The 25777-nt window shown below is 45.4% G+C and overlaps 1 protein-coding gene across 10 annotated transcripts in view; it reads left to right on the forward strand.

Annotated features, from left to right (window-relative positions):
- RRBP1 (ribosome binding protein 1) overlaps positions 1-25777 on the forward strand; it is a 441849-nt gene that overhangs the window by 104564 nt on the left and 311508 nt on the right. For all 10 annotated transcript variants that reach the window (XM_069607556.1, XM_069607549.1, XM_069607553.1 and 7 more), the window contains exons 4-5: positions 634-756; positions 18193-18345. In XM_069607556.1, coding sequence (XP_069463657.1) covers positions 634-756; positions 18193-18345 — 276 coding nt within the window. The remainder of the gene's footprint in view (positions 1-633; positions 757-18192; positions 18346-25777) is intronic.

Here is a 25777-nt window from a genome sequence, read left to right on the forward strand (position 1 = left end):
TGTTCCGACAGCAATTCTGGGGTATGTCGCGCACCTATTGAGTGTTTTTCCGGGTTAGAGGTCCCGGTTTGGTTACATCTGTGAAGTGATTTGCCCTTAGCTGCACGTTTTTAAATGGCTCAAGACCAAGCGCAAGAATCGGAACAGTGTACGGCTGTATCACTAGTGGAATTAACTATTAAAAACAATTCTATGTTAAATTATTACCCTTTTAAAACAAGTGTTCTGAAAGGAGACGTACACTTAGTATACGTGCGCTTTCAATGAATTTCAAATGTCCTGTTTTAAGCATACACTTTGCCACATTCCATGTGGTTTTACCAAAATCAAGGTGTCTACAACTCGCGGTCCTCCAAATGTTTTGGATTAAGACTCCTACAGTCGGTCACCATTGTTTTTTGTGGCCAGGGGCTAAGGGGGTATCCCGAGTCCAAAACTCCGGAAGGCCAATGGCTGCAGATGCCTTCCATGAAGGTAGGTGACCGCCTTCATCCCCGACCAGCAATCGGTCCCCTCATGCAATTCTCAGTCTTCTTTTGCATTATGATACATGGTTGCAGGGTCGCCTTCTATTACATGTTACCTAATTGCTGCATAGTGTGCCTGCATACTAATGGTACTTTTTCAATGCAGGCTTCACAGAAAGGTGACCTAGTATCCACGCTGAAGCGCCAGTTGGAGGAGAAGGAGAAGCTACTTTCTGCGGAACAAGAGGACACTGCAGCTGCCAAGAATAAACTGAGGGAACTTAGCAAGGTAGTCTATTTTTCGTCATCTGAGCCTGTGCAATGCTTGTAATTGCTTCCCATGGCTACTTCAATTATTCCTTTGTATCTATGGAAACTCACGCTGTGTTTTGTCTTGCTGCCTCTCCTTCAATAACGGATCATCATTCCCTGAGACTGATGGCAATGTCATGCGTCCTGATGAAATGTTGTTAGAATCCACCCGAAGGGTTCAGCGTGTTGTGGAGCAAGTAATCCCGAGGCATCCTCTGTGACTTGATTTCTTTGATGCCCTCATCCAATAAATGAGTGATCTGGCCCCGTGAGTGTTCCGCAAGGTACATCCCCTTCTCTACATGCCTGCTTCAACAAGGCTGACCCTCCCATCCTCTAGCTAGTGTAAAACGCAGCAGAAACTAGTCTCGGAGATCCTCACATACCCATAAATTTCTTTTTGCATTTATATAGCGCTACGGACCCTCTGGTATCTGAGCGCTGCTTATTTCCCACAGTTTGTGGTGCTCATTTATCGACCTTGGAAGGATGAAAGGCTGAGTTTGGCCCCGCCGGGATTCGAACCTGCGTCAGCAGGCTCTGCACGGATGTCAAAGCGGGCGCGCTACTCGCTGTGCTATCGGACCGGCTAAGTGTCCCCCACACTGCAATTTCTATACTGGTTGCCCATCAGAACCTTCCTAGATGAAATACTTGGTAAAATGTGTTAGGCGGGTTGTATCTTCTGTAACGCCTGTCAATGTGAGTCTTTGCCACAGACTGACAACCACCTTCCGTCCCCCTTTTTACTTTCTGAAATTCTAACAGGAGCTCTTTGGAGGGTGGGAGGGAGTCTTTTTTTTTAAATTTATTAATATATATATATATATATATATATTTTTATTTCACCCCGCTTCCCCATATATCAAACTTGATTCAACTAGCAGTTTAGGTACAAATGAAACATGTCCATATTCTAATTCGGTAGCCCCACCACACACTAAGAGTCAACATTACTTGTGCCCTCAACTAATTTGCAACAGTCTGCTGTGTAGTCCAGCCTAGTCATTTGGGCCACCGATTGTGAAGGAGTCCTTGTTCTTTCCGAAATAGCTTGAAAGCACTCTCCAGCTGTAGAAATTAACATAATTGAACTACTGCTGCCTGATCTATTGAGTGCTGGATTGCACTCCTAAACTGCAACCTAACATGAGCATCAAATGTCAGTTCAGACACTAGTCTCTTCCCCAGACAAGTCAGGACCTGCACCGCCAAATTATTTTGATGCAAATAATCCCCATGTGTGACCAGGCCGGTTTAAGAAAGGGGCACTAGACCGGACTATGTGAAGTTTATAAACTATGAGACACTCGCACATATTACACCCTTACTGGTATATAGGGCTAATGCCCAAAGTCATTTCCTCTTCTTGAAGCATTGACGCTCCTTTTCTTCGCCAAAGTGTACATACAAGCACATTGACCAGGGTATAATCTACTTTGTAAGAAATATAAATAAATGAAATGCTTGTTACGGCCATTTGAACTGTGTGGCTTGCAAATACTGAAGGCACCCTGTTCTCTATCACAAGTGTCTCCTCAGAGTCCCATTAGCGCTAAATGTGTGCGAGAGCCGTTAGGAGTGCTTTTTGAAAGTGGGCACAACTCCCCTTGTGGGCCTCTTACTTCTGATTTGTAGCTTATCTGCAGGGGGTGGCCAAAGTGAGGTACACTTTGAACCCTTCTAGCAGAGGAGGACTGGCAACATTTCGCCTGGGGGGAGGTGGCAAGTGTAATTTGCTTAGCAATAGTGCAGTGGCGCACACCCACAATGCAACAGCCCCAACTTCCACAACAAATACACTCAATTCCAACCTCTCCTCCTCCCACACGTTCTCTAGTATGTATACTCCACATTATTTTCCTTTTATGCAACGAGCCCCAGACCCCAGGAAACTCTCCCACACACCAAACATAGCAACATGATTTCACCAGGATATTGTAATTGGTGAAATTGAAAGTTGGATTTTGAGCCCAGGTTTCATCGTGACACAGTTTGAAATTTGAAACCATGCTGCATCTTTTCCCATCCGATCTCTATGGTTTTAGAAAATGTAAAGCAATGCCGAAGCTACATAATTCATTGTTACAGCCGAGCCATTGCTGAACCAGGGTTTCTGATTTGGCTTGAACTGCCGAAAACGAGCTGGCATGGCAAAAGACCCCTACCTGGCTTCCTTCCTCCCCAGCCCCGAACACGAAACCAATAGCTGGCACCCTGTCTACCCAACCCACACAACATAATACCTTCACATGGCATTCTGCGTCCCCACCAGAATACATTCTCTAAACGGTTACAATTATAATTATTTATAAATTAACACTATAGACTACAAACCCAAGTGAGACTTTCTCTACATGTAGTGAAGGAAAATAAAGCACAGTGATAGAAAGTGATTTGCTCAGGATCACAATGCATGAAGGGTGGAAGGCGAGGCTTCAAGCCCTGTCTTCCTGTTTGCAATTTAGTGAGCAGGGGAGACTGTCTTCTCCTATTCCATCTTCAATATTAGAAACAACAAAACACGTTCAGCAAAGATATTATTCAAGGGCTAATTATTCAAGGGCTAAACTATCACAGTCCAATACATCTAGCTTTCAAAGAACCAATGTATTTACAAGAGGGAAGCCAATTAATTATCTGAATTCTGAGGCAAATACTTATGAGAGTACATGCAGTTGTACAGACTAAGATTATTACTCTAATGAAAATGCACTAAAATGATAATCTTAGTCTGTACACTTGTGTGTATTTTAAAAGGACCAAATCATGTGGTAAAGCAAAATATAAGGGAAGTCTTAATTGAAACCAATGTTCATAAAGCAAATATACATCACTTCATCAGAAAGCGATTGAGCCAGCATCACAATCTGGAGCAGTGGCATGTAGGTTATGCAACAATCAACAGTCAATCAACTTGCTGACCTTTTCAGATGTGTTCCTCTGTCTAATTTACCCTAGTTACCTTTCCTATCCTCCTTGTGTCCTTCCCTTGCACCACATTCTCAGTGCCCTCCTGTTACTTACGATTAACTTTCAGACCTCCGTTCCCCCTCTATACATTAACACTTACCTCAATCCCCTTTCCATTAACTTGCACGCACCCCTTTCCTTGTCCCCATGTCCCAATCACCAATTCTTTGATAAACACCCCCTTAATTGCACATTGTGCAAAGCCCATTACTTGACCCTCTCCATGCTCTGTTGGCCAGAGTTGTATGTAGACAGTAGACCATCATGGGGAGGGAGGGAGGGAGGGAGGAAGGGAGAGGGAGACTGACTCTACTTGGAGATTTCACCATCCACCTGGATGCCTCCTGTCCCCCCTCCCCCTCCTCACCCACCCCTGGACTCTTTCACGACCTTTGCGATTCTCTCACTCACCATTCTCCCCTCATTCGACCTATAAAGCGCGTGTCAGTTGAGGCTTTCGCCACCACCTTCTCACCCCCTCCTCCCCCTTTGGCTGTCTCTATCCTGCGCCACTCTTCTATATCTGATACTCTCGATATCCTTGCCCCTGTCATGAGAATCCGCCTGAAGCCCAAAGCCAATTTTAACTCCTGGTATGACTCTGATCTCTACACCCTAAAACGCAAGTGCAGGGTGGCCGAGAGGAAATGGTGTGCTTCATGTTCATCCTCTAACAAACTGGCCTGTCGCCTGCTACAAAGGCAGTACCGGCTCTCCATCCTCACCAAGAAGAGAGCGTATATCCAAGCCCGCATCTCTGCAGCATCTAACAACTCGGCTGAACTCTTAAAAATCTACATGGAACTAGCTAATCCTACCACAGTCTCTACCTCTCCTGTATCTTTCCAGGCCTTCTGCACAGCACTGGCTTCTCTCTTCATGTAAAAAACTCAGAACATCCTGTCCTCACTCTCCTCCTATCGCCTCACTCCCTCCATCCCTTGCTCTTCCTCTGGTGCTTCTGCAGCCACCCCCCCTCCTTCTCTGCCTTTCCCCTTTTCCCTGCTGACAAGGTTTCTAGAACCAATCCGTCTATGAAAGTCTCGTCGAAACAGGTTCACCCCTGTTCCTCCAAAACTATCAAGAACCATATTGACTCCCTGGCCCCTGCCCTGGCTGATTTCTGCAATCACTCCTTCTTCTCTGGAGTCTTCCCATCCCCTTGAAGCACTCCCTTGTGCACCCCCCTCCTTACGAAACCCCTCTGCGGACCCCTCCTGCCCGGCCAACTATCGTCCAATTTCCATTACTCCCTTCCTGGGCAGGCTCCTGGAGAAACTGGTCATCTCCCAGCTGAATCGCCACACTAAATCTGTTGGTTGTCTTCACGACCATCAGTCTGGCTTCAGAGCTGCCAGAAGTATGGAAACTGCTCTCCTGAACATCTGTGAAGACCTGCTCTCCAGCCTTGACTCCAACATCCTGTGTCCTCATCTTGCTTGATCTCTCTCTTCTGCCTTCGATACTGTCAACCATGCCATCCTGGGGTCCTTCCTCTCTGATATCTTTTTCTCTACCTGTGGTGTCCCCCAGGAATCGAACCTCCCTCCCTGGCTGTTCAACCAATACCTGGCACTCCTAGCCCACCGGATTGCCGCTCTCTGCCCTAATTTTCAGTGCTATGCAGATGATGCTGTTAGGCAGAAACCTGTGCAGTTCCCTCTGGGACCACTGCAAAAGATTTAAGACTACCGGTGTTTGGCAGTAAACCCACTTTTAGCAGCCTGTACCACACAGATTCACTTGGTAGCTGTGGCTGAGCAGTCAGACTTCCCTCAAGAAGAGTTAGGCAGTATACAGAGTGTTCACAATAGGTCAAAAGAACACAGTAGAACAAGTAAACACTGACCAGGGCTTGTTGTAAAAGAGAGATAATTATTTATTTAAAACCACATCTAGAAAAACAGACATGCACTAATAGTAAGCAATTCAAAAACATGGCCACTAAAAGATATACACTCCCTTAGAAGAATATTAGACAAGTCTTAAGTAAAGCCCCACTTATTTTCAGACAGCGGTGAGCGCTTAACGTAGATGGCACGCTAATAATTCGTTTTAAAAGGGAGAGAAAAGCAGACAATAAATTGAAACAGATCCCAACACTTTTTCACGAACACAACAAGAGAGGAAGGCAAAGTAACACTGTGAGTTTAGAGTCAGTAGGCCGGATCCACTTTAAGGGGATCAAAACAAAATGTGTCCAAGGTCACACGGTTGCAGTGCACAAGAGTCTTGCAAAGGTTCAAAAAGAGTTGGACCAAAAGAAAGGGACCAGTTAGAGGGTCAAGGCGGACAGCCCAGTCCAGAAGGTTAAGGGGTTATTATTACCTTGTAGCAATCTTTAGAAAGGGAGGCCTGGCGGACATGGTACCTTAAAGTGGGGAGAATACTCCAGCGGGGGCAGTTGTTCCTGGCAGCGGATGCAAGTCGGTGCTTCGTCCGGGGGAAGAGAGGATCTCATCGGGGAGGAAGACGGGAGTCCGTTGCACTGCCAGGGAAGAAACCAGCCGCGGAGTTCTCAGGTAAAAGGAGGGGTCCTTTTATTCGCGGTCCAGTGGTAAGTGGCTATCCAGTTGCCGGGGTGCTTGGCACGGGCAATTCGACCACAAGACGGTCTGGGATGCGAAGAGAAGAAGGTAAACTGGTTGTGCCCACGAGTCAGGGGAAGAAGCCTCTCCAGCCGGGAGATCTTCTCTGTCGTCGGGAAGTGGTGAGTCTGTTCCGCAGGGCTCCACCGGTGGTGTCGTCGTGGTAGGTCGGCTCAGCTTCTCCCTCGACGGATTCTCAGGTCCTGTGGCGACTTCTGAAGTTCCAGTCCCCAAAGCCCTGCTTTTATGCAGCACACCCCCATTCACTCAGCCTAGCTGTCAATCAAACATGCTAAGTGGTGAGCCGGCCGGCTCACCACTTGGGCCAATCGCACAAGAGTGCGACTTGAGTTACCAAGGTAACTCAGTCCAGGGTGCCTAAACCCCCTCCCACACCCCCTGTGGTACCCAGACAGAGTGGCACCCGTTTTGGAGGCTTCTGTGGAGAAGCCCGCCAAAAAGTAGAACAAAGGGCTCGACTTGGGTTGGAGTCACAGAAGAGAACACAAACGTCATTTTAGAATCGAGTCCTGGCAAAAAATACCAACTGGCGAATTAATATTAAATAAATAAACCGGCGGTATGTTCGAGGCTATGAGAATTAAATAATTAAAGTTGGTAGCCTCGAATAATGGGAAAATCCCATAGGGATATATTCGCGGCGGAATATAAAAAGTAGTATCCACTGCCACCAGCCAAAACCCGATCAGGGGGGACGGAGACGTGCCCCCTCGACTAACAGACCCTGGGGCAATCGAATTGTCCCGACCAGTACGTCCACAATAGGATGGTTTGTACTGGTTTCTGTTAATAATTTGGGACTAGTAAAGCCAATGGTGACTTTACATGCCCTGGGAGACAGTAGTCAGTCCCAGAGTATGGAGTCTATGGTGTGGTGTCACTATGACACCCCTGTGTTACTGCACGGAGGGTGCTGTGTAACACACATAGTAAAAACACATGAGACCCTATGGAGTAAAGGACCCCATAGCCCATAAAACACATTAACTGTCAAAGGAACACCATAAATCATGTCCAAGAGTGGGAGAAAAAGAGTCTCACTCTTGGCAGGAGAAAAAAACAAACTCCAGAAATCCAGCAAAGCTGCTGGGGGACTCACTAGGTTAGGAAATTCAGCCTAAAGAGAGAATTCTCCCTAACAGAGGCCCAGCTAATTTTCAGGCTACCCTCAGCCGCCGCCGCCTCCTCCTCCTCCTCCACCTCTCCTTCCCTCATCTCTGACTGTCTGTTTGCAATCTAGGAGTGGTGTGCCACCAATGACCTCTGCCTTAATGCCAGTAAGACTGAGATTTTACTCATTGGCACACCCACTCCCTCCTTCCCTGCAGCTCTCTGGCCGACTTCCCTTGGCCCTCTTCCTGCTCCCACCTGCAAGGCAAAAAACCTTGGGGTCACCTTCGACTACACACTCTCCTTCTCTCCTCACATCTCCGACATCTCTAAGAAGTCACACTACCAGCTACATCGCCTCAGAGGTATTCTTCCCTTCCTCTTCTTCCCCCAGAAGCTCACCGTCTCCAGAGCTCTGGTTCTCTCTAGACTGGGCTATTGTAACATCCTTTATCTAAATCTGCCTGCTTCTGCTCTCCGCCCTTATCCAGAACAGGACTGCGAGACTTGTCCTTGGCCACAAGCCCAGGGACCGTATCTCTCCAGAACTGAAATCTCTGCACTGGCTCCCAGTGTCTGCGAGGATTAAGTTCAAAACCCTCTGCATTGTCCACAAGGCGTTCTGGGGCCGCAATACCTTCAACACTCTCTTCCCAAATATCTTCCTATTCGAGCTCTTCGCTCATCAGTCTCCAACTACCTCAGTCCGTTGTTTCTCCAAAAAACGAGTTGGTGGTAGATCTCTCTCTTCGGCAGGGGCCTCCCACTGGAACAGCCTTCCTGCCTCCCTGAAACCTGAGGAGAACCATCTCCGGTTCTGGAAGCACCTCAAAACCTTCCTCTTTGTTTCTGCTTTCTCTCCCCTTCTCCCTTGCTGAATTCCTGTCTTTAATTGCACTGGCTACCTGGCCACCCTTCTGATCTTCGGGCCCTGGCCCTGCCTATTGCACACCTGCACTGCCTCCCTGGCAACCCCGCACCTGGGGACTGTTGTTCTGTATCCCTACAGTCCCCTACCAGCACTTATGTCTGCTCTTACCTGCACTTGCCTTCATCCAGCCATTCTATTATCTTATTTATTCTACTCTCCCATGTACTGCACTTTCTCCACCCCCTTTCCCCTGCACTTAACCCTTTCCCCTTCCCATGCACTTGCGCGATCTAAATGACACCTGGCCTAGTAGGATCGTTGTCTGCCCTCCCTCTGTTCCCCCCCCTTGCCTCATTGCGCCTCGAAATACTTGTGTATAGGCGCGTTACAAATGCCACATCATATCATATATCTTAGTATATGGCTGTACCATCTGAGTTCAGGGGAGTGCAGACGGAGCAGCCAGGCTTAATCATCGGAGAGAGAAAGGGCTTTAGAATCGGTACAAAGAGATTGTAATACAACTGGTCCAAAGAAACACTGAAACACTATGTATTGTAAAAATAAATGGTTTATTTAAATACAAGTAGGCCCAGATTGATCTGGGGGGTGGGGAAATGAGTACTGTCACATATATAACCACAATTATAAAAACACAACACTATGCTTCAATGTACACAGACCAAATCATAGACCTTATTTAGAAAACAATCAGTATTTCTAGGTAAGTCGGTCCTTATCCAACCTATTCAGTATAGGTCACACTTATTCTTGGGGATTAAAGCCATAAATTACTGATTACTTTACAGTAATTCAAGGGGAGTAGATATTGTCAGGTTTACTGTCAAACTCTGCAAGAAATCACATAGCAAGTCAACTGGGCAATATACTTTCAGAATAGTGGAACACTTATTTCAGGACTAGTAAAAACCTAGAACCTCTGTGATAACCCACAGTTATACTAGGTGAGTAAAACTTAAGGATGTTCTATTCTAATTACAGGTGCTTTTGAAATTAGTAAAACACAGATTGATATAAGCAATCATTCTTGTAACGTATTTCAGGATATAAATGGCTACCCCAAGGTAAGGTAAGTAAAGTCTATACACTTTTTAAAGGAGCTATCATCAACTTCAAGGCAGGTATAAACCTCAGACTGTTTTTGTGTCTGTCTACAGCAGACCAAGGAAAGCAAAACCCAGTGTTACACTTTATGAATGACTTAAGGTTATTCTAGGTAGGTAAAACCTAATGCAGACTTATTCTGGACAGGCTGACAGCAAGTCAGGGGAAGCGAGGCCCAGTTGGGAAACTTATGTACCTATTCTCTGAAAGAAATAGTTAGTGAAACCAACCACATTACTTTTGAGAAAGAGGCACATCCAATTTACAGGTGAGTAAAATAAACTTGCATCTACGTTCTATTAGAATGGGGAAACAGTTTCTAAGGAAAGAAAGATGTTACATATGCTTTTCAGAATGGCTGAACGTTTCTAAGGTAAGTAATAGCCTTACATATACTTTTCGGAACAACTTTTGTGACTGTTAACTTAGTGTTAGTTACCAACCAACTTCTTTTGCAAGTAACTCACTTTTAAACACTTACTCTCTTTTCTAGGCAAAAGTCCCCAACCTTAGAAGTCCTTCCCTTCTTCTTGGAGCATGAGTATTCTGTGACAGAAGGGGGTGGTCACTAGGGTGTAGTGTCCAACTGACAGGTCAGGATAGGTTATTTTGTAGCAAGCAAAAGTCAGAGCTCCTACGGCAGACTGTTAGAAGAAGTAAGTACTTTACTTTTAGAGTTAGTTGATAGTCCAGGGGCTTCATAGAAGACACCCTAGAAGGATTCCACCGGGGGTCTGGGTGCACTGGATGAGAGGACTACCAATCGTAGAAAACAATCAAAAACTACACAGGAATCATAAGAAACTTGGGGGGGAAGTAAATACCCAAGCCAGCACAGTAGAAAATTTTAAAGCAGGAGGACTTCAGGATCTGCAGCCAAATACCTGTTTGCTGAATTCCTTCATCAAGAAGACTGAAGACGGGACACTGGAAGGATTTCTACAGCAAGGATCACGAGGAAGGCTGTAGGCAAAGTTTTTCTCGTGGCTGGATGTGGCTCTGGATTTGGCACCTTTTCTAAGGAGCACAGAAGACAGAATATCGCTGGTCAGATACGTATCGTTTGCAAAGTCTATTACTCTGGTGAGGGGACTTTTCAAACTGGAATCGTGTCCCTGGAGATCCTACGAAATCTCTGCGAGATTTGGAATTCGGATTACAGTGCACTGCACAATGGCCCGAGGTCCCAGAGTATTGGGGTACTGCTGCCCCAAAAGGGCGCAGCCCGGCACGGGATGGTTTAAAATGCAGGTCTTGAGTCTAGTGGGTCTCGCCAGGCTCTGGTTTGGGCTTTTTGTTTCCAGAATTTCCAGGTTGATTGGAAGGATGGGCTACAGCAGGAAATAATCTCAGCGCAAATTCTTCATCTTCCTCTTCGGTTTTGGTTCCAATGGTCAACTTGTCTTCAGCTTCCAGGTTTGGAGTATTTAACAGGAACTACAGCACAAATCCTGCATTTTCTCCCTGCACTTTACCTCAAGGAGCGGTCTGGTTGTGCAATCGGGATAGCCAGCCCCCCACTGGGATTTGTCTCCATTCAGGCAAGGTAGAAGACAAAGGGATGTGGAGGTTTGGACTACACCCTCGCTACCTGCCTTCACAGAGACTCTGGGGCCTGGGCGGGGAATCAAAGTGATTCCCACCGAAGATGAAAAAAAAAATCACACACATTAATTTCTAAACCTGGACGTTGGGAGAGCGAACAAGAAAGGACAAGGACCAATTAAATGGCAAAAAAAGATGACCATGCAATTTTGGTAAAATGGGAACACATGGGATCCTTGACCGCAGCTGTGACAACAGCCCGCAGTAAAGGTGGACTGAATTTGGAAACCGTATCACTGCCACCAGCCCTTAAAGGTAAACTTGTCCCTGTTACATAATTGTACAATGTATCCGCGTTCACACCTTTCACAATAACACTCTATCTCCCCAGCACTCCAAATAGGGTGGGTGTGCTGGTTTCACTAAATAAAGTGTAAAAGGGATCCAAAGATCCCTTCTACCCTTGGGAACTGTATTTCTCTCAAGGTTAGCCAGAGAAGGTTAAAAGGGGAGCCCCTAGGGCCACCCAGCAACAACAGGCACTTATTGCCAAAAGGTTGTCGGAGGCTAACTTTTAAAAGATACTATGGAGAGTCGTAAAAATGACACCCACTGAGGTATAGGGAAAAATAATCAACCAATTAAGTAAAACGTTCTGGGGTTGACACAGGTCAGGAAGATTTATCATTGATATGAAAATCTTACATAACGGGACTCTCGCAATCCTCCCTCACCAGAAATGACCCTTTTGAGCATACCAAATATGTACAGTAGAGGTTATGTGCCACTACTGCGCATTCTCCCCCAACTTGCTTCTTGCAAGGTGGATGACCGTTCCTCCCCTTGCCCCCCCCACCCCATGTCACCTAGTTCACGAGGGGATCCATTTTAGTCCAGAGCACCTGAGCTGGCACTGTTTTTGCCCTATGCTGTCGGCAGTAGGCAAACACATTAGCGGAACAACCTACACTGTTAGCCCAGGCAAACTGCAGAGGTGAACTGCTCTTCCAGCTGAAGAAGTGCCAGTAACCCTCTCACCAGGAGAGGATCTGCACACCAGATCGCTTCAACAAAGTGTCGCTCAGCCGATCGTACACCCCACATCTATGAAGGAACTTGGGTGAACCAAAACTTTCCTTAAAGTTCTACTACCCATGTATGTTCATTGACCCTGAGGAGCCTTATAACCACCTGATGTTTGACCTGGAGGCCAACCCATCATTAAGGCAAACTGCTGTTGACTAATCCATGTAGAGTATGTGACCATGACCTGACACTCCTGTCAATGACTGTGATGCACCTACACAACCAAACAAATGGTGGCCATTTGGAGAATAGCCTTAATCACTGGGACTACTGTGCACTTCCAATGTAAGCCTGCAGATTCATTAGCCTTTCAGGGAACCCATGGGTAGGGAAATGGGGGCCAGAGGGGTCCACTCTTCCAATGCAATGTGATCTGATCTTACAAGGGTTAGCCGCCCCACGCTCTCAGCCATATGCAGGGACTGGGAGAAAATGGGCTTCTTAATGAGCCTCTGGCCTGGCTTGGTGTCGGCAGAACACTGTCCAAGACCAAGTTACATCCATTACTTGGGGTGTGGTTGTAGCTAGATGTCTCCAGATGGACCCTTATAGCTCAACTTGGGGCTGCAGGGACAGGTTTTTTAGTTTAGTGAATGCGCCCGGCCTTATTTTTTGCCCTTTTTGCGGGACTCCTGGATTTTTTGTCTGTTATCCCGAATGAGGGTATCCCCCCCCCCCCCTCATTCATTGTTTTTGCTCTGACCATAGCAACCTTTTTTTTTTAAACTGTTTTTTTTTTTTAATGGAGTCCCACTTTCCTCCACATTTTCTAAGGCATCTATGATTCACTTTTGCAGCACACTGCACCTTTTTGTGCAGTGTTGCTGGGAGCCCTTTTGGCTTTCCGTTTTATATTTTTTTATTATCCTTGTGAGGACTACTGTTCCCAAAGATGGGGGAGATTCTTTTTATCCTTCTTACCTTTTTCTTTTGTGAGATCAGCACACAACCACCTTGTATGAAGTGCTGAGGGGTTACATAGTATCCCCTTTGTCACTCCTCATGTAACATTTATGTTACAGTGACGAGTATACTGGAATGGCAATTGACAGTGGACGTGTTATACCAACTTTTGTGTATTTTTCCTACCTTGCTAGACACTCTTGAGCCAGAAGCTGGCTTCAGGGCTGAAGCCTGCCAAAGGCAAAACGAACATAGGGCTCACCCTGACCTTGACGCACAGAGTAAAACCCAAGACAGACCTCCGAAACAGAAAATGGCGACGAAAATACACGTGCCGTTTTCACAGAATGATCACCCATGGTTGTTATACTGCAGCTGAGGATTCAGCCTGCGGTAGAAAAGCCCAATGGTAGGAAAATGAAACCATTGCCACCAGCCATTAAAGTAGTGAGGGTAACATAAGAAATGTTACGTGAGAATGTAGACTAAGGGGCTACTAGGTGTTATGGAGAATTCTCTGAAATGTGCTAATGCCCTCTACCTTAGAGACCCCCAGCAACTTTGCTGGATTTTGAGGACTTGATTTTTTTAACCTGGAGAGAGTGAGACCCTTTTTCCCGCTTTGTACACTTTCTTTTTGGTTGTGGAGTCTGACAAACTCCATAGGCATCATCATTTACATTTTCACACAGTACCTTCAGTGTAGTGACAAAGGGAAGCCTTACAGATTTGCCAAAGGTTTAAATACATTCTCTTGGATAAACTACTGTTTCTAAGAGCAGTAAAGTGAAATTGACTTTACCTAACATTTGTAACTTTATAGACCCAGCACACACTATCTTACAATAGGGTGCAGGAGGGGTTACTTAGTATCCCCTTGTTTCGCTTCTCATGTAACATTTTTATGTTGCCCTTTCCTCACTGAATTGCTGGTGGCAGTGGTTTACTTTTTGCTACCATTATGGGATTTCACTGCGGGCTGCCTTCGTAGGGCTGCCTTGTCAAAATGGCGCTTGAGGTCTTTTTCTCACCATTTCTTTGTGGAAAGGTCCTTCTTGAGATATACTCTGCGCGCCAAATTAGGTTTGGTCCCTTTTGTTAATTTTGCCTTTGGTGGGATTCAGGAGTGAAGCCCACCTCTGGCTCCAGGGTGTCTGGTGGGGGCAGGAAGCAAGGGTGGTGCCCGGAACTCCCTGTGCTTAGTCTCCTAGGAGACAGGAATGCACCCTTAGGTGATTGGCCGGCTGGCTGTCCTGCAATGACAGCCACCCTGCTGGGTGACCGACAGCTAGGCTGGAATGAATGGGGGTGAGCTGCATAAAAGACCAGGCTTTTTGGCTTGGAAGGCAGAGTCGACCACTGGACGAAGGAATCCCAAGGACCTTGAAGAGGACACCTGCTGCAACTCCTGGACCGTTGGTTTGCCCGGTGAGGCCCTGCTGCTGTGCCGAAACTCCAAATCCGTATCGACAGAGAAGCCCCTGCAAGGACGACTTCTCCCTTGAGTTGGTGGGACCAATCAAGTCCAAAGTAAGCCACCTGGACATCCTCTCGAAGCTGGTTGAGTTTCCACTGCGGTCGCTGCTGGAACCTGATAGCCAGGGAGAGGAACACCAGTTCATGTGTGTTGCTTTTAAGATGGCCAAAAGCCCTATTAAGATCCTCCGGACTCCCAGGAAGCAGGACTGACCGAGCCTGAGCCCCTCAACAGATTGCGGGACCCCAGATGCAAGGAAAGCCCATCTCGACAGCCAAGAACCGCGGTGTTGCTATTTGCGGTAGACGCGAGGAGCTGAAACACACCGAAGTGCCACTTGTAGTATGATTGCCTGATTGCCGGTTGCAAGCGCTGACCGTCCCATTGCAGTGCAGGAGTCCCCAGAAGGCCTCCCTCTTGTCACCACGACTGAGGCCCACGAACAGCGAGATCTGCAGAGCTGCACAGGGACAGAAGTCATCTGCTGCACTTTTTCTTCAACCTAAAGCCTAAGAACTCATTGTGTAGCCACTTGCCCTCGTTGGAGACTTGCTGGGTTGCATTTGTAGAGTTGCTATCTGCTTCTTTACCTCACAAGCCTAATCATCTTGTGCCCCTACTTTGATTTATTCTATTCTACCAAGACTTTTAAAACATTGTGAAAGACTTTCTACTTACCTGCAAGAAGCGCTTCAGTTCACCTTGACTTTTGCTAGCTTAAACATTGGCTGGCTGCCTCCCTGAATGACTCTTTTCTCCTGTGTTTAGTGTTTTTAAAAGAAAGGGTTAACTGACTTTGCATTGGGGGGTATTGAAAGTACTTGCCTGCTTAAGAATAATTGTGTGAATACTTGTTTTATTCTGATCCCTCTTTTCTTTGACTCTCAAAGTCTGAATGCAAACCGTGATATATTAATGCCCACAACACCCTAGCAATTGATGTCACCTGAGGGTGTAGGTAGTGTCTGTAAGCCATCCCAAATGGGGATCTGCTGATTTAGAAAACTAAGAGTGTATTTTTGTGTTGCTTAACATTGCTCCCTTCTAAAGAAGGCTTACTATAACTGACTGGTAAATAAATAATTGTTTAATCAAGAAACCTTGCGTGTAAGAGTTTATTTGGACACTTGTCACTGTGAATCTCTGTGTACCCCCCCACCCCCCTACAGATCACATTGACCCCTCTTGAGATCAGCCTGGCTACTCGGCCACACTACCAACCTATGTAGTACAGACTTGTACCAACATTTGGGTTCTATTGCCAGTAGGTCATGGTTTTTGTAGTGCACTCAAAGAGTACTGCATACAATCTTGCCCTGACACTAGGTTACCCCCCAGTACTCCACATAAGATGGTGTGTACTGGACCCACAAATAGAAAGGGTAAGTAAAGTCAATTTCACTTTACTCTTCTTCGGAACAGTAGTCACACAAGAAAAGGTATTTAAACCTCATGAGGAATCTAAAGGATTTCTCAGTGATACCGCACTGAAGGTGCTATGTGTCGCCATACAAAATGTAGATGTCTATGGTGTTTGTCAGCCTCCAAAAACAGAGGAAACACACAATCCAAATCAGGTCAAAACATGCGAGAGCGTGAGCAAAAGGTCTCGCTCACTCAAGGGTTAAAATTAAAGACTTCTAAAGTCCAGCAAAAGAGCTGGGGGTCTCTAAGATGGGAGGAAGAATTGAGCACTAAAATGAAAATTCTCCCTAACGGGCCTGGGTGCACTGGACATGAGGACTATACAGGAATCACAAGAGACTTAAGGTCAGTAAATACCCAAGCCAGCACAGTACCTCAGCACAGAAGATTTTGCAGCAGGAGGACTTCAGGATCTGCAGCCAAAAACCTGGTTATTGAATTCCTTCATCAAGAAGACAGAACACAGGACACTGGAAGGACTTTTGCAGCAAGGATCGCGAGGAAGGCTGTAGGCAAAGTTATGCTTGCAGCTGGATGCGTCTCTGTGGATTTGGTGCCTTTCAGGAGCACAGAAGAAGACAGAATATCGTAAGTTTCTGCCGTGAATTCTTCATCTTCGGTTTTGGTTCCAGTGGTTGACTACCTCTTGAGCTTCCAGGATTGTACTTTTTTTGCAGGAACTCGGCCAACCGAACAGCCTTGCAACATTCGAACTTGGGAGGCGGGGGGGGGGGAGGTTGGAAATACTTTCTGGACAGCCAGCCTCCCAGTTTGAACTGGATTCCCACACTCCGACTGGAAGACCAAGGACTGCAGAGTTTTGGACTCCTCCCTAGTTTCCTGCCTTCAGACACTCTGGGGCCTCGGCGGGGAGTCCACAGGACTCACGCTGAAGATAAAAATTACACAAAGGAATTTGCCACCCTGGAGGTCAGGGGAAGGAACAAGAGACACTAAAATGGCAAAAAAGAAGACTGGGGTTTGGAGGGGCCATTTTGGTAAAATCAGCGTCCATGGGTGCCTTTACCGGGGCTGTGCAAACAGCCCACGGTAAAGGTGAACTGATATTAATAAAAAGGTTCATTGCCGCCAGCCATTAAAGGTACGTTTTTCTTTGTAACGTAAATGTTACATTTAAAATGAGAGAGGGACTACTCGGTCTCTCCACAGCACTCAACACAAGGTGCAGGGTGCTGGTCTCACGTAATAAAATGTTAAAGGAATCTGAAGATCCTTTCTACCTTTGGGAACTGAGTTCTCACAAGCTTTGCCAGGGAAAGTTGAAAGGGGAGCCACTAGGGCAACCCAGCAACAATAGGCCTTTTGTGCCAAGAAGTTGTCAAAGAGCGTAACTTTTAAGATACTATGGAGAGTCTTAACAATAACACCCATAAAAAAGAGTAAAACATTCTGTGAGTGTGGAGAAAGGTTCCCACTCGGAGGTATCAGGAAAAATAATTCACCAGTAAAAGCGAAATGTTCTGGTGTTGACACAGGTCAAGAAGATGTATCATTGCTATGAAAATGTTACCTAACAATCGGTCTCTAAAAATACAGGGCTTGGTGAAGAATTACAAGAATTCTAGGGGGGTGGGGCGCTAGACACATGCAGGAGTCCAGGTAAGTACCTTCTAGTATCACTTGTTAGAGTTAAATGTTGCCCCATAGGAAACGGGACAAAATATATAGGCTGATCAGGCATGTCAGTTACTTCCCACAGTCACCCAGAAATGCTTGCAATAATTTATGTAAATGCCATGCATATGTAATGCACTACTCACCTTTCCGCCCCCTTACTCTGGGCGAGTCCACATTGGGGATGGGAGAGGGGGGGGGGCTGATCACTGTACTGTCTTCATTTTACAAGCACAGAAACGTAGTAGCCTTCACTTTATAGAAGTGTGGACCATTTGGAAAGAGCACTATAGGAATTAAACTACTATCCTGCAAAAACAGCTTATGTAATTCATTTTTGGCATGTCCCAAACCTGTTTTTGCTTTACAGGACTACAGGTCTCCTTTTTGTCCAATTATATAAAATAACCTGGCTTAAAATGTTCTGCTGGGCAATTGTAAATATCTCAAAGGCTTTTCGCCTATTGGCTAAGGGCTTCATATGGCACTGTTTGAGTTTTTTTGTTTTTTGTATTGTTCCGACAATACCAGACTATACCAAAAGACCATGGCAGCATGAAGTTTGCTTTTTACCCTGTGACATTTAAATGCCGTATTGTGGCTGTATGGAAATATACCTAATTGTAGGCAACCCTCCTTTTTCTCTTTCCTAAGGAACTTGCCTCAGAGAAGCTTAAAGCCGTTGGTGTTGAAACAAATCTTAAAGAACAACTTCTGTCTCGCGATCAAGAAATAAATGCTGTACAGGCTCGAATGCAGGCAACATACCAGGACCATATTGATGAGACTCAGCAGCTGCAGGGCAAGGTATGTTGCACATTGACTCTTACCATCAACGTGTCTATGCTGGCATCCTACTTAAAAATAAACTTGACCAAAATGTATTTAAAATAATTGCTTATGTTGTGTTCAATGGCATGTCGGGGAGAGGGAGCAATCGCAACTTGCAATTACTTCACATATTGCAGATAACTGCATTGTTGACATGGGGTTTGGGGTTTGGCCATCGTTCTGTGTAATCTCATAACTTTGTAGATATTTCTGAAAACATGCCTATAGAAACATTTCATTTTTTGTGTGTGAAGTGGGTTTTTCAGAGCTCTCTTGAGGAGTTGTGAAAAGCCAACCCAGAGGCCCAGGCCGTTTCGTACTAAAGTCATTGACCAAACTTTCAATAGTTGAGTGGTTGAGCAGTTAGGCTTATACTCAAGAGGAGGTAGGCTTTGTGTTAAGTACAGTTAACAAGAGCAAAGTCAGTTAAGTAACCGAGATCCACATAGGTAAGAACCAAAAATATACTGTTAATTGACACAGACAAGAAGTAAAACACACTACTGATAAGTAAAAACTTGTATATAACACATGCCTATCTTGGGAAGATTTTCCTCTTATTTTTTTCTTTTCACAACTTCTCTTGATTGACTCAGCATATCGGCGTTTTTTCTGGATCCCTGCAGATTTTTGGGGTGAGTGAAGCCCTTTCGCCTCCCTTTCTTCTCACTCATTTCATTTGGGGAGCACTGACCAGTCCCTATGTGTCCCCCTTAGTTTTTCACTATTGTACGCTGTAGCACAAGCTACCTTAAGTGTAGTGCTGCAGGAACACCTTTTGTTACTTTTATTTTTCTTTAAGGAACAAGCCAGTTAATGTTGTGATGTGCACCAAATAGGGCAGTGCCATTGAACCATTTTTAAAATATTTTTCCCCATGCACAGCTGTGCGTGTTTTTTACTTTTTTTGCTGTAATCCTTCCTTTTATTAATATCGTATTCTGATAACAGAAGACTCTTTGAAGTAGTCAGAGGGAAGGGGAAATGCTAGCATAGCAGAGGAGAGAGTTAGCCCACCGAAGATTTCCATTATCATGGAGATTGCTGGGACTTCCAAAACATCCTGTCCCGTCTCCACTTCCTGCAGACAGAGCACTCTGGGTATGACCTTACAGGGCAAAAGGACATTTGAGACTGCAGCCCTAATTGGTTCCCTTACAGAAGAGTAGAAGGGAATTGATCCGCTATGGCATTTTTCCCACATAAGGAGGGCAGACCCTCCCCTTAGTTGATCATTTTTGGTCTCTTGAAGGAAGGATTTACTGTAATCTGGTTGGGACTAGTCATTCTTCTGCCAGAGAGGTGAAGACCACAGGCACCCCAGGAATATTGCAAGCTCATTTTCTCAAACATCCCAGAGGAACATTTGGAGGTGACGATTCTGTCGACTGAGAAACCAGAAGGTGTCTCACCCGCTAGTCCCCAGGGATCTGTCATCCAGGTGGCTGGGACACGGCCATCGCTTTTGGATCGAGTTTCCTGGGGGTGGCACAGTGCGGGAGAATCACCTGGGTGAGGGTCTTCAGGGAGTGGCAGTGTGACACTGGATGGTGAGACGTGGTAGCCGCTCCTTGTAACACCTTTGCCCCATCCTACCCCAATAGGGTATTTAGAAACTCTACCCTTGCCCTCCCCTTTCCCTCGTGAACACTTTCACAGACAGCCCACTCTGAGAGAAAACAGACTCCAACCTGAGTAATGTTCCAACCTGAGTAATGTATTTGACATGTCCCACTACTATGGTCAGGCAGTTACTGGTAATCACTCACACTTACTTCGATTAAACTTCCCCATAAGGATAAAAGGCAGAGCACAAGAGCACACTCTCAGCGAGGCAAAGTACACGAAGGAACACCGCTTTCCCGACGGCAGCTGAATGAAGGAGGGAAGACGGCAAACCAAGAAAGGTATGCAGGAAGGGAAATGCCCTTGACCTTTTCGGCGAGAGACTTTCTTTCGTATCTGAAGGGTTCTGGAAAGTATAAGGCCAGGAAACCGACTGAGGAATCCTGTATGGTCTGATGGAGATACTCGGGGCCCTTCTACACAGCTAATCGAGTCTGGGAGGAACAGCAGCAGCCAGGCACCGTCTTTGGCTCCAAGATTAAAGCAGTGCCAGAGGAATCAACACAGCCTGTGAGTTGTGGAGACTGATGCAAGGCCGGTCCGTGTTGTAGTCAAGGTTGTAAGTGGCAACATTGTATAAAGAGCGAAAGAACGAAGATTGAAATGTGTGTGATGAAAGACACGAGGAAAAGTTAATTGCTGATAAATGTTTGAACATTAAAGGAAAAGATGCAATACCGATGAAGGAATGATCCGGCACCATAAGGGTGCTCAAGCGAATGCTTCTAAGGTATCCAGCCAAGAAGTGGCAGAAACAAATGTAGAAGATTGGCAAGAACATTGTGTGAATTGAAGTGGTCCTGTAACGGTTTAAGCAAAACCCATCGCACATTCGAAACTCTTCAATTTTTCATATCAAGAGGAAAACATGGAAAGTGAGATTACATGGTCCGAGCCCGAACGAGGGAGATCCATGGTCCGAGACCCAATGGGGGAAACCAAATGTGAATATTGTGCTAAAGGGGTCCGAGACCGAAAGGGGGAGACCGATTATGAACATTGTGATACAAAAGGGGTCCAAGCCTGATTGAGGGAGACCCATGATGAACACTGAAAGCAAAAACTTGAATGTGAAAACCCTGATAAGAAAGGAACTTTAGTGCTCGTTTGTTAAGACGGGCCCTCTAAAGTAAGCGGCTGTAACTGGGAAAGAGGCTTTGGCAGACGGCCTTGATACCCATGCTTTGAACTGTATCCTTGTGGCAGAGAAGCCAGAGTGTATGTGAAGCTCGAACATGCCGCCTTGCCCTGTGCTGAAAACGTGGGGAAGAGAAGCCAACTGCTCAACTATCCTGACATATTTCTTGAACACTTTTTTTTCTTTTTGCATACATTGTTGTCCCACACCATTTTGTATTTAGAAGAAGGGATTGGCAATGGGTTTATTCGTATAGGCCCTTTTATTTTCACAGAGACTCGACTAGGACTGTTATTATTATTTGATGGTTGTAGCTTGCTTCCATCCTTAGATTTAGGGTTAGAAGACATTCAACCAACCCAGAGAAGTTCAATCAACACCCCAGAACTGTGATCACTTGTGTCTGTCTTCACTGTTTGATACCATACCACCGTTTGATATCGTACCATGCCTTCCTTACAGGACCAAAACTTGCACTGGAAACCAGACATTGCTCACTGGAAGTTACCAAAAAGGTGAAAAGACAAAAGGGAAACCCAGTTTCCTAGTACTGATAGTCTGACGGACTGTTGGTTTCGCCCTGACACAATTAGCAAAATGCCAGGGGAGTGAAGCTGAAGGCTTCACTTCCTGTAATAAGTCAGGACTGGTTCAAAAGCAAAAGGTACTGGGGTGAATAGAGGGGAGGGAGTTTTTGAATAAAGAGGAATCTTTCCTACTTTCCTAACATACTGTTACACCAAAACAATGACTAGTGCCCTCAAAACAAGAGGTGTGCCAGGGAGTGGGTGATCAAGACTCTACTCCCATAAATCAGTCTGGCGGTGGGTGGGGGGGGGGTCACAGAAACAGTTGAAAGATATCCTGTGGCTCCACTGAAGTAAGAGGGAAAGCTAAAATCTTTACTTTTTGGAGGACACTACTGTTGGGCGATTTTTCCTAAAGTTTATCAGCAGGTGAGATTTTATAAAACTATCCCTTTAGTATACAGGCCCTAACTCTTAGTATAAGTCTTTACTACCCAAAGGTTTGGTAGAATGGCCGAGCAGCCAGGCTGATATTATTAGGAGGATGTGAGATGTATGCAAGTACAATGAACTCCATAAACACATAGGCCCAAAGAAACTCGCACACTTTCAGTTATAGTAAAATATAGATGTATTTTTCATACACAAGGCAAGGAAAGTAAATAATATTTAGACTAACAAACACCAATTGGAAAACCTAAGCAACACTTTTTCAGGTGACAGCTTCAATAGTATTGGATTACACCAACAATTAGTGAGCACAGTTCAGTAGCAGTTCAGTTCACTTGTAATGTCACTCAGACAATGTTCTGCTGTAAGGAAAACCGGGTTATTCAGCACTGGCAACAGTAATCTACTACTTTTGTAATACTTTTCAATGTTTTAATACTTTAGCAGTCCAGAGTTCTTCAAAGCCATTTAAGGAGGGGTGCAAAGTCATGTGCAGCAGCAGAAAAGGCACAGTCCTACAAGTAGAATGCTTTAGTGGAATAATAAAGTTGATGAGGACCTTTTTGAAAGGACTCCCTATAGGTGCACAAGCTGTTAGGCCTGGGTATAGGTGAACACCCAACCTCCTGGATATAACAATCTAGTGACACAGGACTGACAATTCGGCTTGAGGCAAGTACTACCTTGAGTCACACAGTACCTTAGGAGTATTGAAGAAAATGCAGCTGGATTCTTGCTTGTTCAGTAGTGGTAGACCTGGTCTCCTGTTCCTCGGTCGTGTTGATGAAAGGAGGAACTCTGGAAGGGATGTCTCAGCAGCAGTCGTGGGAACGGACCCTCAACAAGGAATTCTTTGGACTCCCAGGTTGGTCTGTAGTTTTGCTGCCTTTTTTTTAAGAGAATCTTTTTTTTCTTTTTAAAGCTCCAACAGTGAACGATTACCGCCCGGTCAATTCTGTTATAACAGTTTTTCTGAAGTCCAACTAAGGGCTTAGTAAAAAAATTCAACAGACAATACAAGACTCCGCTCTTAGTATAAGGCTGTACCACCTGAGTTAATGCTAGTGTAGACAGCAGCCAGGCTCATCCTAGCAGGGGGAAAGGGCTGTAGAATCAGTACAAATGAAATTGTAGTACAAATAGTCCAGAGAAACACTGAAACACTGTGTTGTAAAAAATAAACGGTTTATTTAAATACAAGTAGGCCCAGATGCATCTTGGGGGAAATAAGTACCATCACACTTTCAGGTCAGCCAGCCTCCAAGTTTGAACTAGAATCTCGCAGTCAGGCTGGAAGACAAAGGGCTGCTTAGTTTTGGTCTCCTCTCTCACTTCCTGCCTTCACAGGAACTCTGGAGCCTGGGCGGGGAGTGCAGAGGACTCCCGCCGAAGATAGAAATCACACAAAGGAATTTCTCGCCCTGGATGTCGGGGGAAATAACAAGAAAGGACAAGGAACACTAAAATGAGAAGAAACAAGACTGGGGCCATTTTGGGAGAATGAGCACCCATGGGTCCCTTTACGAGGGTTGTGAAACAGCCAGTGGTAAAGGTGCACCGAATTAATAAAAAGGTTCACTGCCACCAGCCATTAAAGGTAGGTTTGCTACATTTAAAAGGAGAAAAGGAGATACTCGGTAGCTCCGCAGCACTCCACATAAGGTGGTGGCGGGGTGATGCTGGTCTCGCCTAATAAAATGTAAAAGGCATGCAAATATCCTTTCTACCCTTGTGAACTGAGGTTCTCACAAAGTTAGCCAGAGAAAGTTAAAACGGGAGCCCCTACGGCAGCCCAATAATAATAGGCACTTATTGCCAAATTGTCAGAGGATAACTTTTATTAGGCACTATGGAGAGTCTTATGACACCCATAAAAAGAGTAAAAGATTCTGGGAGTGTGGAAAAAAGGTTCCTACTCCCAGAGGTATAAAGAAAAATAATCCACCATAAAATCAAAAAAGTTCTGGGGTTGACAGAGGTCAGGAAGGTTTATCATTACTATGAAAATCTCATCTAACAGATTTGCCTCGATTCTGCCGTCCTGTACTCTCTTGAGGGGAATCTTGCCTCTGGAGGTTCAACAGGAGCCCACTAAAGTTCTGGGAGGATCAGTTCACGGGAAGACTATGCACTGCAAGTGGGTCGAAGGTCCCCTGGTATTGGTGGTTTGCAGCCCTCGAAGGTCACAGTATGTCAGGGAATGGCTTGTTCTGCAGGTCATCATATGGCTAGTTGGTCCCACCAGCCAAAGGGAAGGAGTCGTCCTCTTCGAAGGTCATCTGCCGATTCAAAAATGGAGTTAAGACACCAGTGGTTACTGAAAAATTTGCCAGCATCTCTGGTTGTTTTCTGCTTTGGATCTTCTGTTCCAGTGGTCGACTTGCCTTCTGCCGCAGGATCCTTGTCTTTTATTAAGATTTCCCATTTTTTACTCTGCAAACTCTCCTTGCAGTTTACAGAAAGGGGTGGGTGGCTGTCCAATCAGGGCAGTGAGCACCCCCCTCCCTCCCTCAGTGGGAACTAATTCCATTCAGGTACATCAGCAGACAAAGGACAGGAGAGTTTTGAACTCCTCCCCTGCTTACTGTCCTCAGGCACACTGGAGCCTTGTCAGACTACCCACAGGGTTCCTGCCTAAGACCAAACTTTCCATCAAGCACCTCCTCCCATCCCATCCCATCCCAGAATGCTGGAAGGGCTAACAAAGGACAACCACACAAATGGTAAAAAAAAGAACAAAGCCACCATGTTGGAACATAGGTAACACTTTGGTGCATAACCGCAGGCTGTGAATACAACCTGCGGTGGAAAGTTGTGCAAAATATTGTAGAACGCGTCCACTGCCACCAGCCATACCTATAGGGTTGTTAATGTAATGAAAAATTTACAGGATCAGAGAGAAGGAAGGGTGAAAAGTATCCCTTTTTCCTTAAGAACAGTAGCTTTGAAAGAACATGAAAGGATCTAAAAGGAGAACCCAAAGGGCCCTCAGCAACACTGCACATATGGTGCTGTGTGCTGAAAAAGTGAAACGGATACCTTTTAAGAAATATGCAGGATAGCAAGACTCCATACAATAAGGTAAAACAGAGTTCCCATGGTTAGAGCAAATAAGGACGAATGAGGGGTTAAAGGCTCCCCTCATTCAGGAGAACAAGATCCAGAAGTCCAGCAAAAAGTGCTGGGAGTAACACTAAGAGGGGATTAAGCCTAAAACTGATAAATCCCCCTAACGATGACTCATATTATTCATCCTACTAACTGCTCCTCCTTGGCACATAGAACATGTGTTATCTTAAAGTGGTCTCATTTAGCTTTTTGGACATGTTGGACAAAAAAGGTTAACCAATGGCCATTTTTAACTGACAGATGGTTCTCTTATACATTTCCAAAAGTGTATGATACAATCTTTCTTTTGATTGCTCCTATATTTTACATTTAATTTCATTTTCAGAACTAGCGAGCGTGGCCTGAAGTATGTTGAAAACCAATTTGCATATAATTTGGAATTTGTGGTTTCCTTGTATATATAAAGTGCTGTATGTTGCTATGATGTCAACGTCTTTGCTATTGCATTTCTTTTTTTCTTGTTGTCTTGGCCTTGTCACAAAATAATGGCTCTTGTAAATTACACGACGCTGAGCTATGAAACAGACATGGGATTATG

The sequence above is a fragment of the Ambystoma mexicanum genome, chromosome 4q (assembly GCF_040938575.1).
Source record: "Ambystoma mexicanum isolate Mex_15411 chromosome 4q, UKY_AmexF1_1, whole genome shotgun sequence".
Lineage (NCBI taxonomy): Eukaryota > Metazoa > Chordata > Amphibia > Caudata > Ambystomatidae > Ambystoma > Ambystoma mexicanum.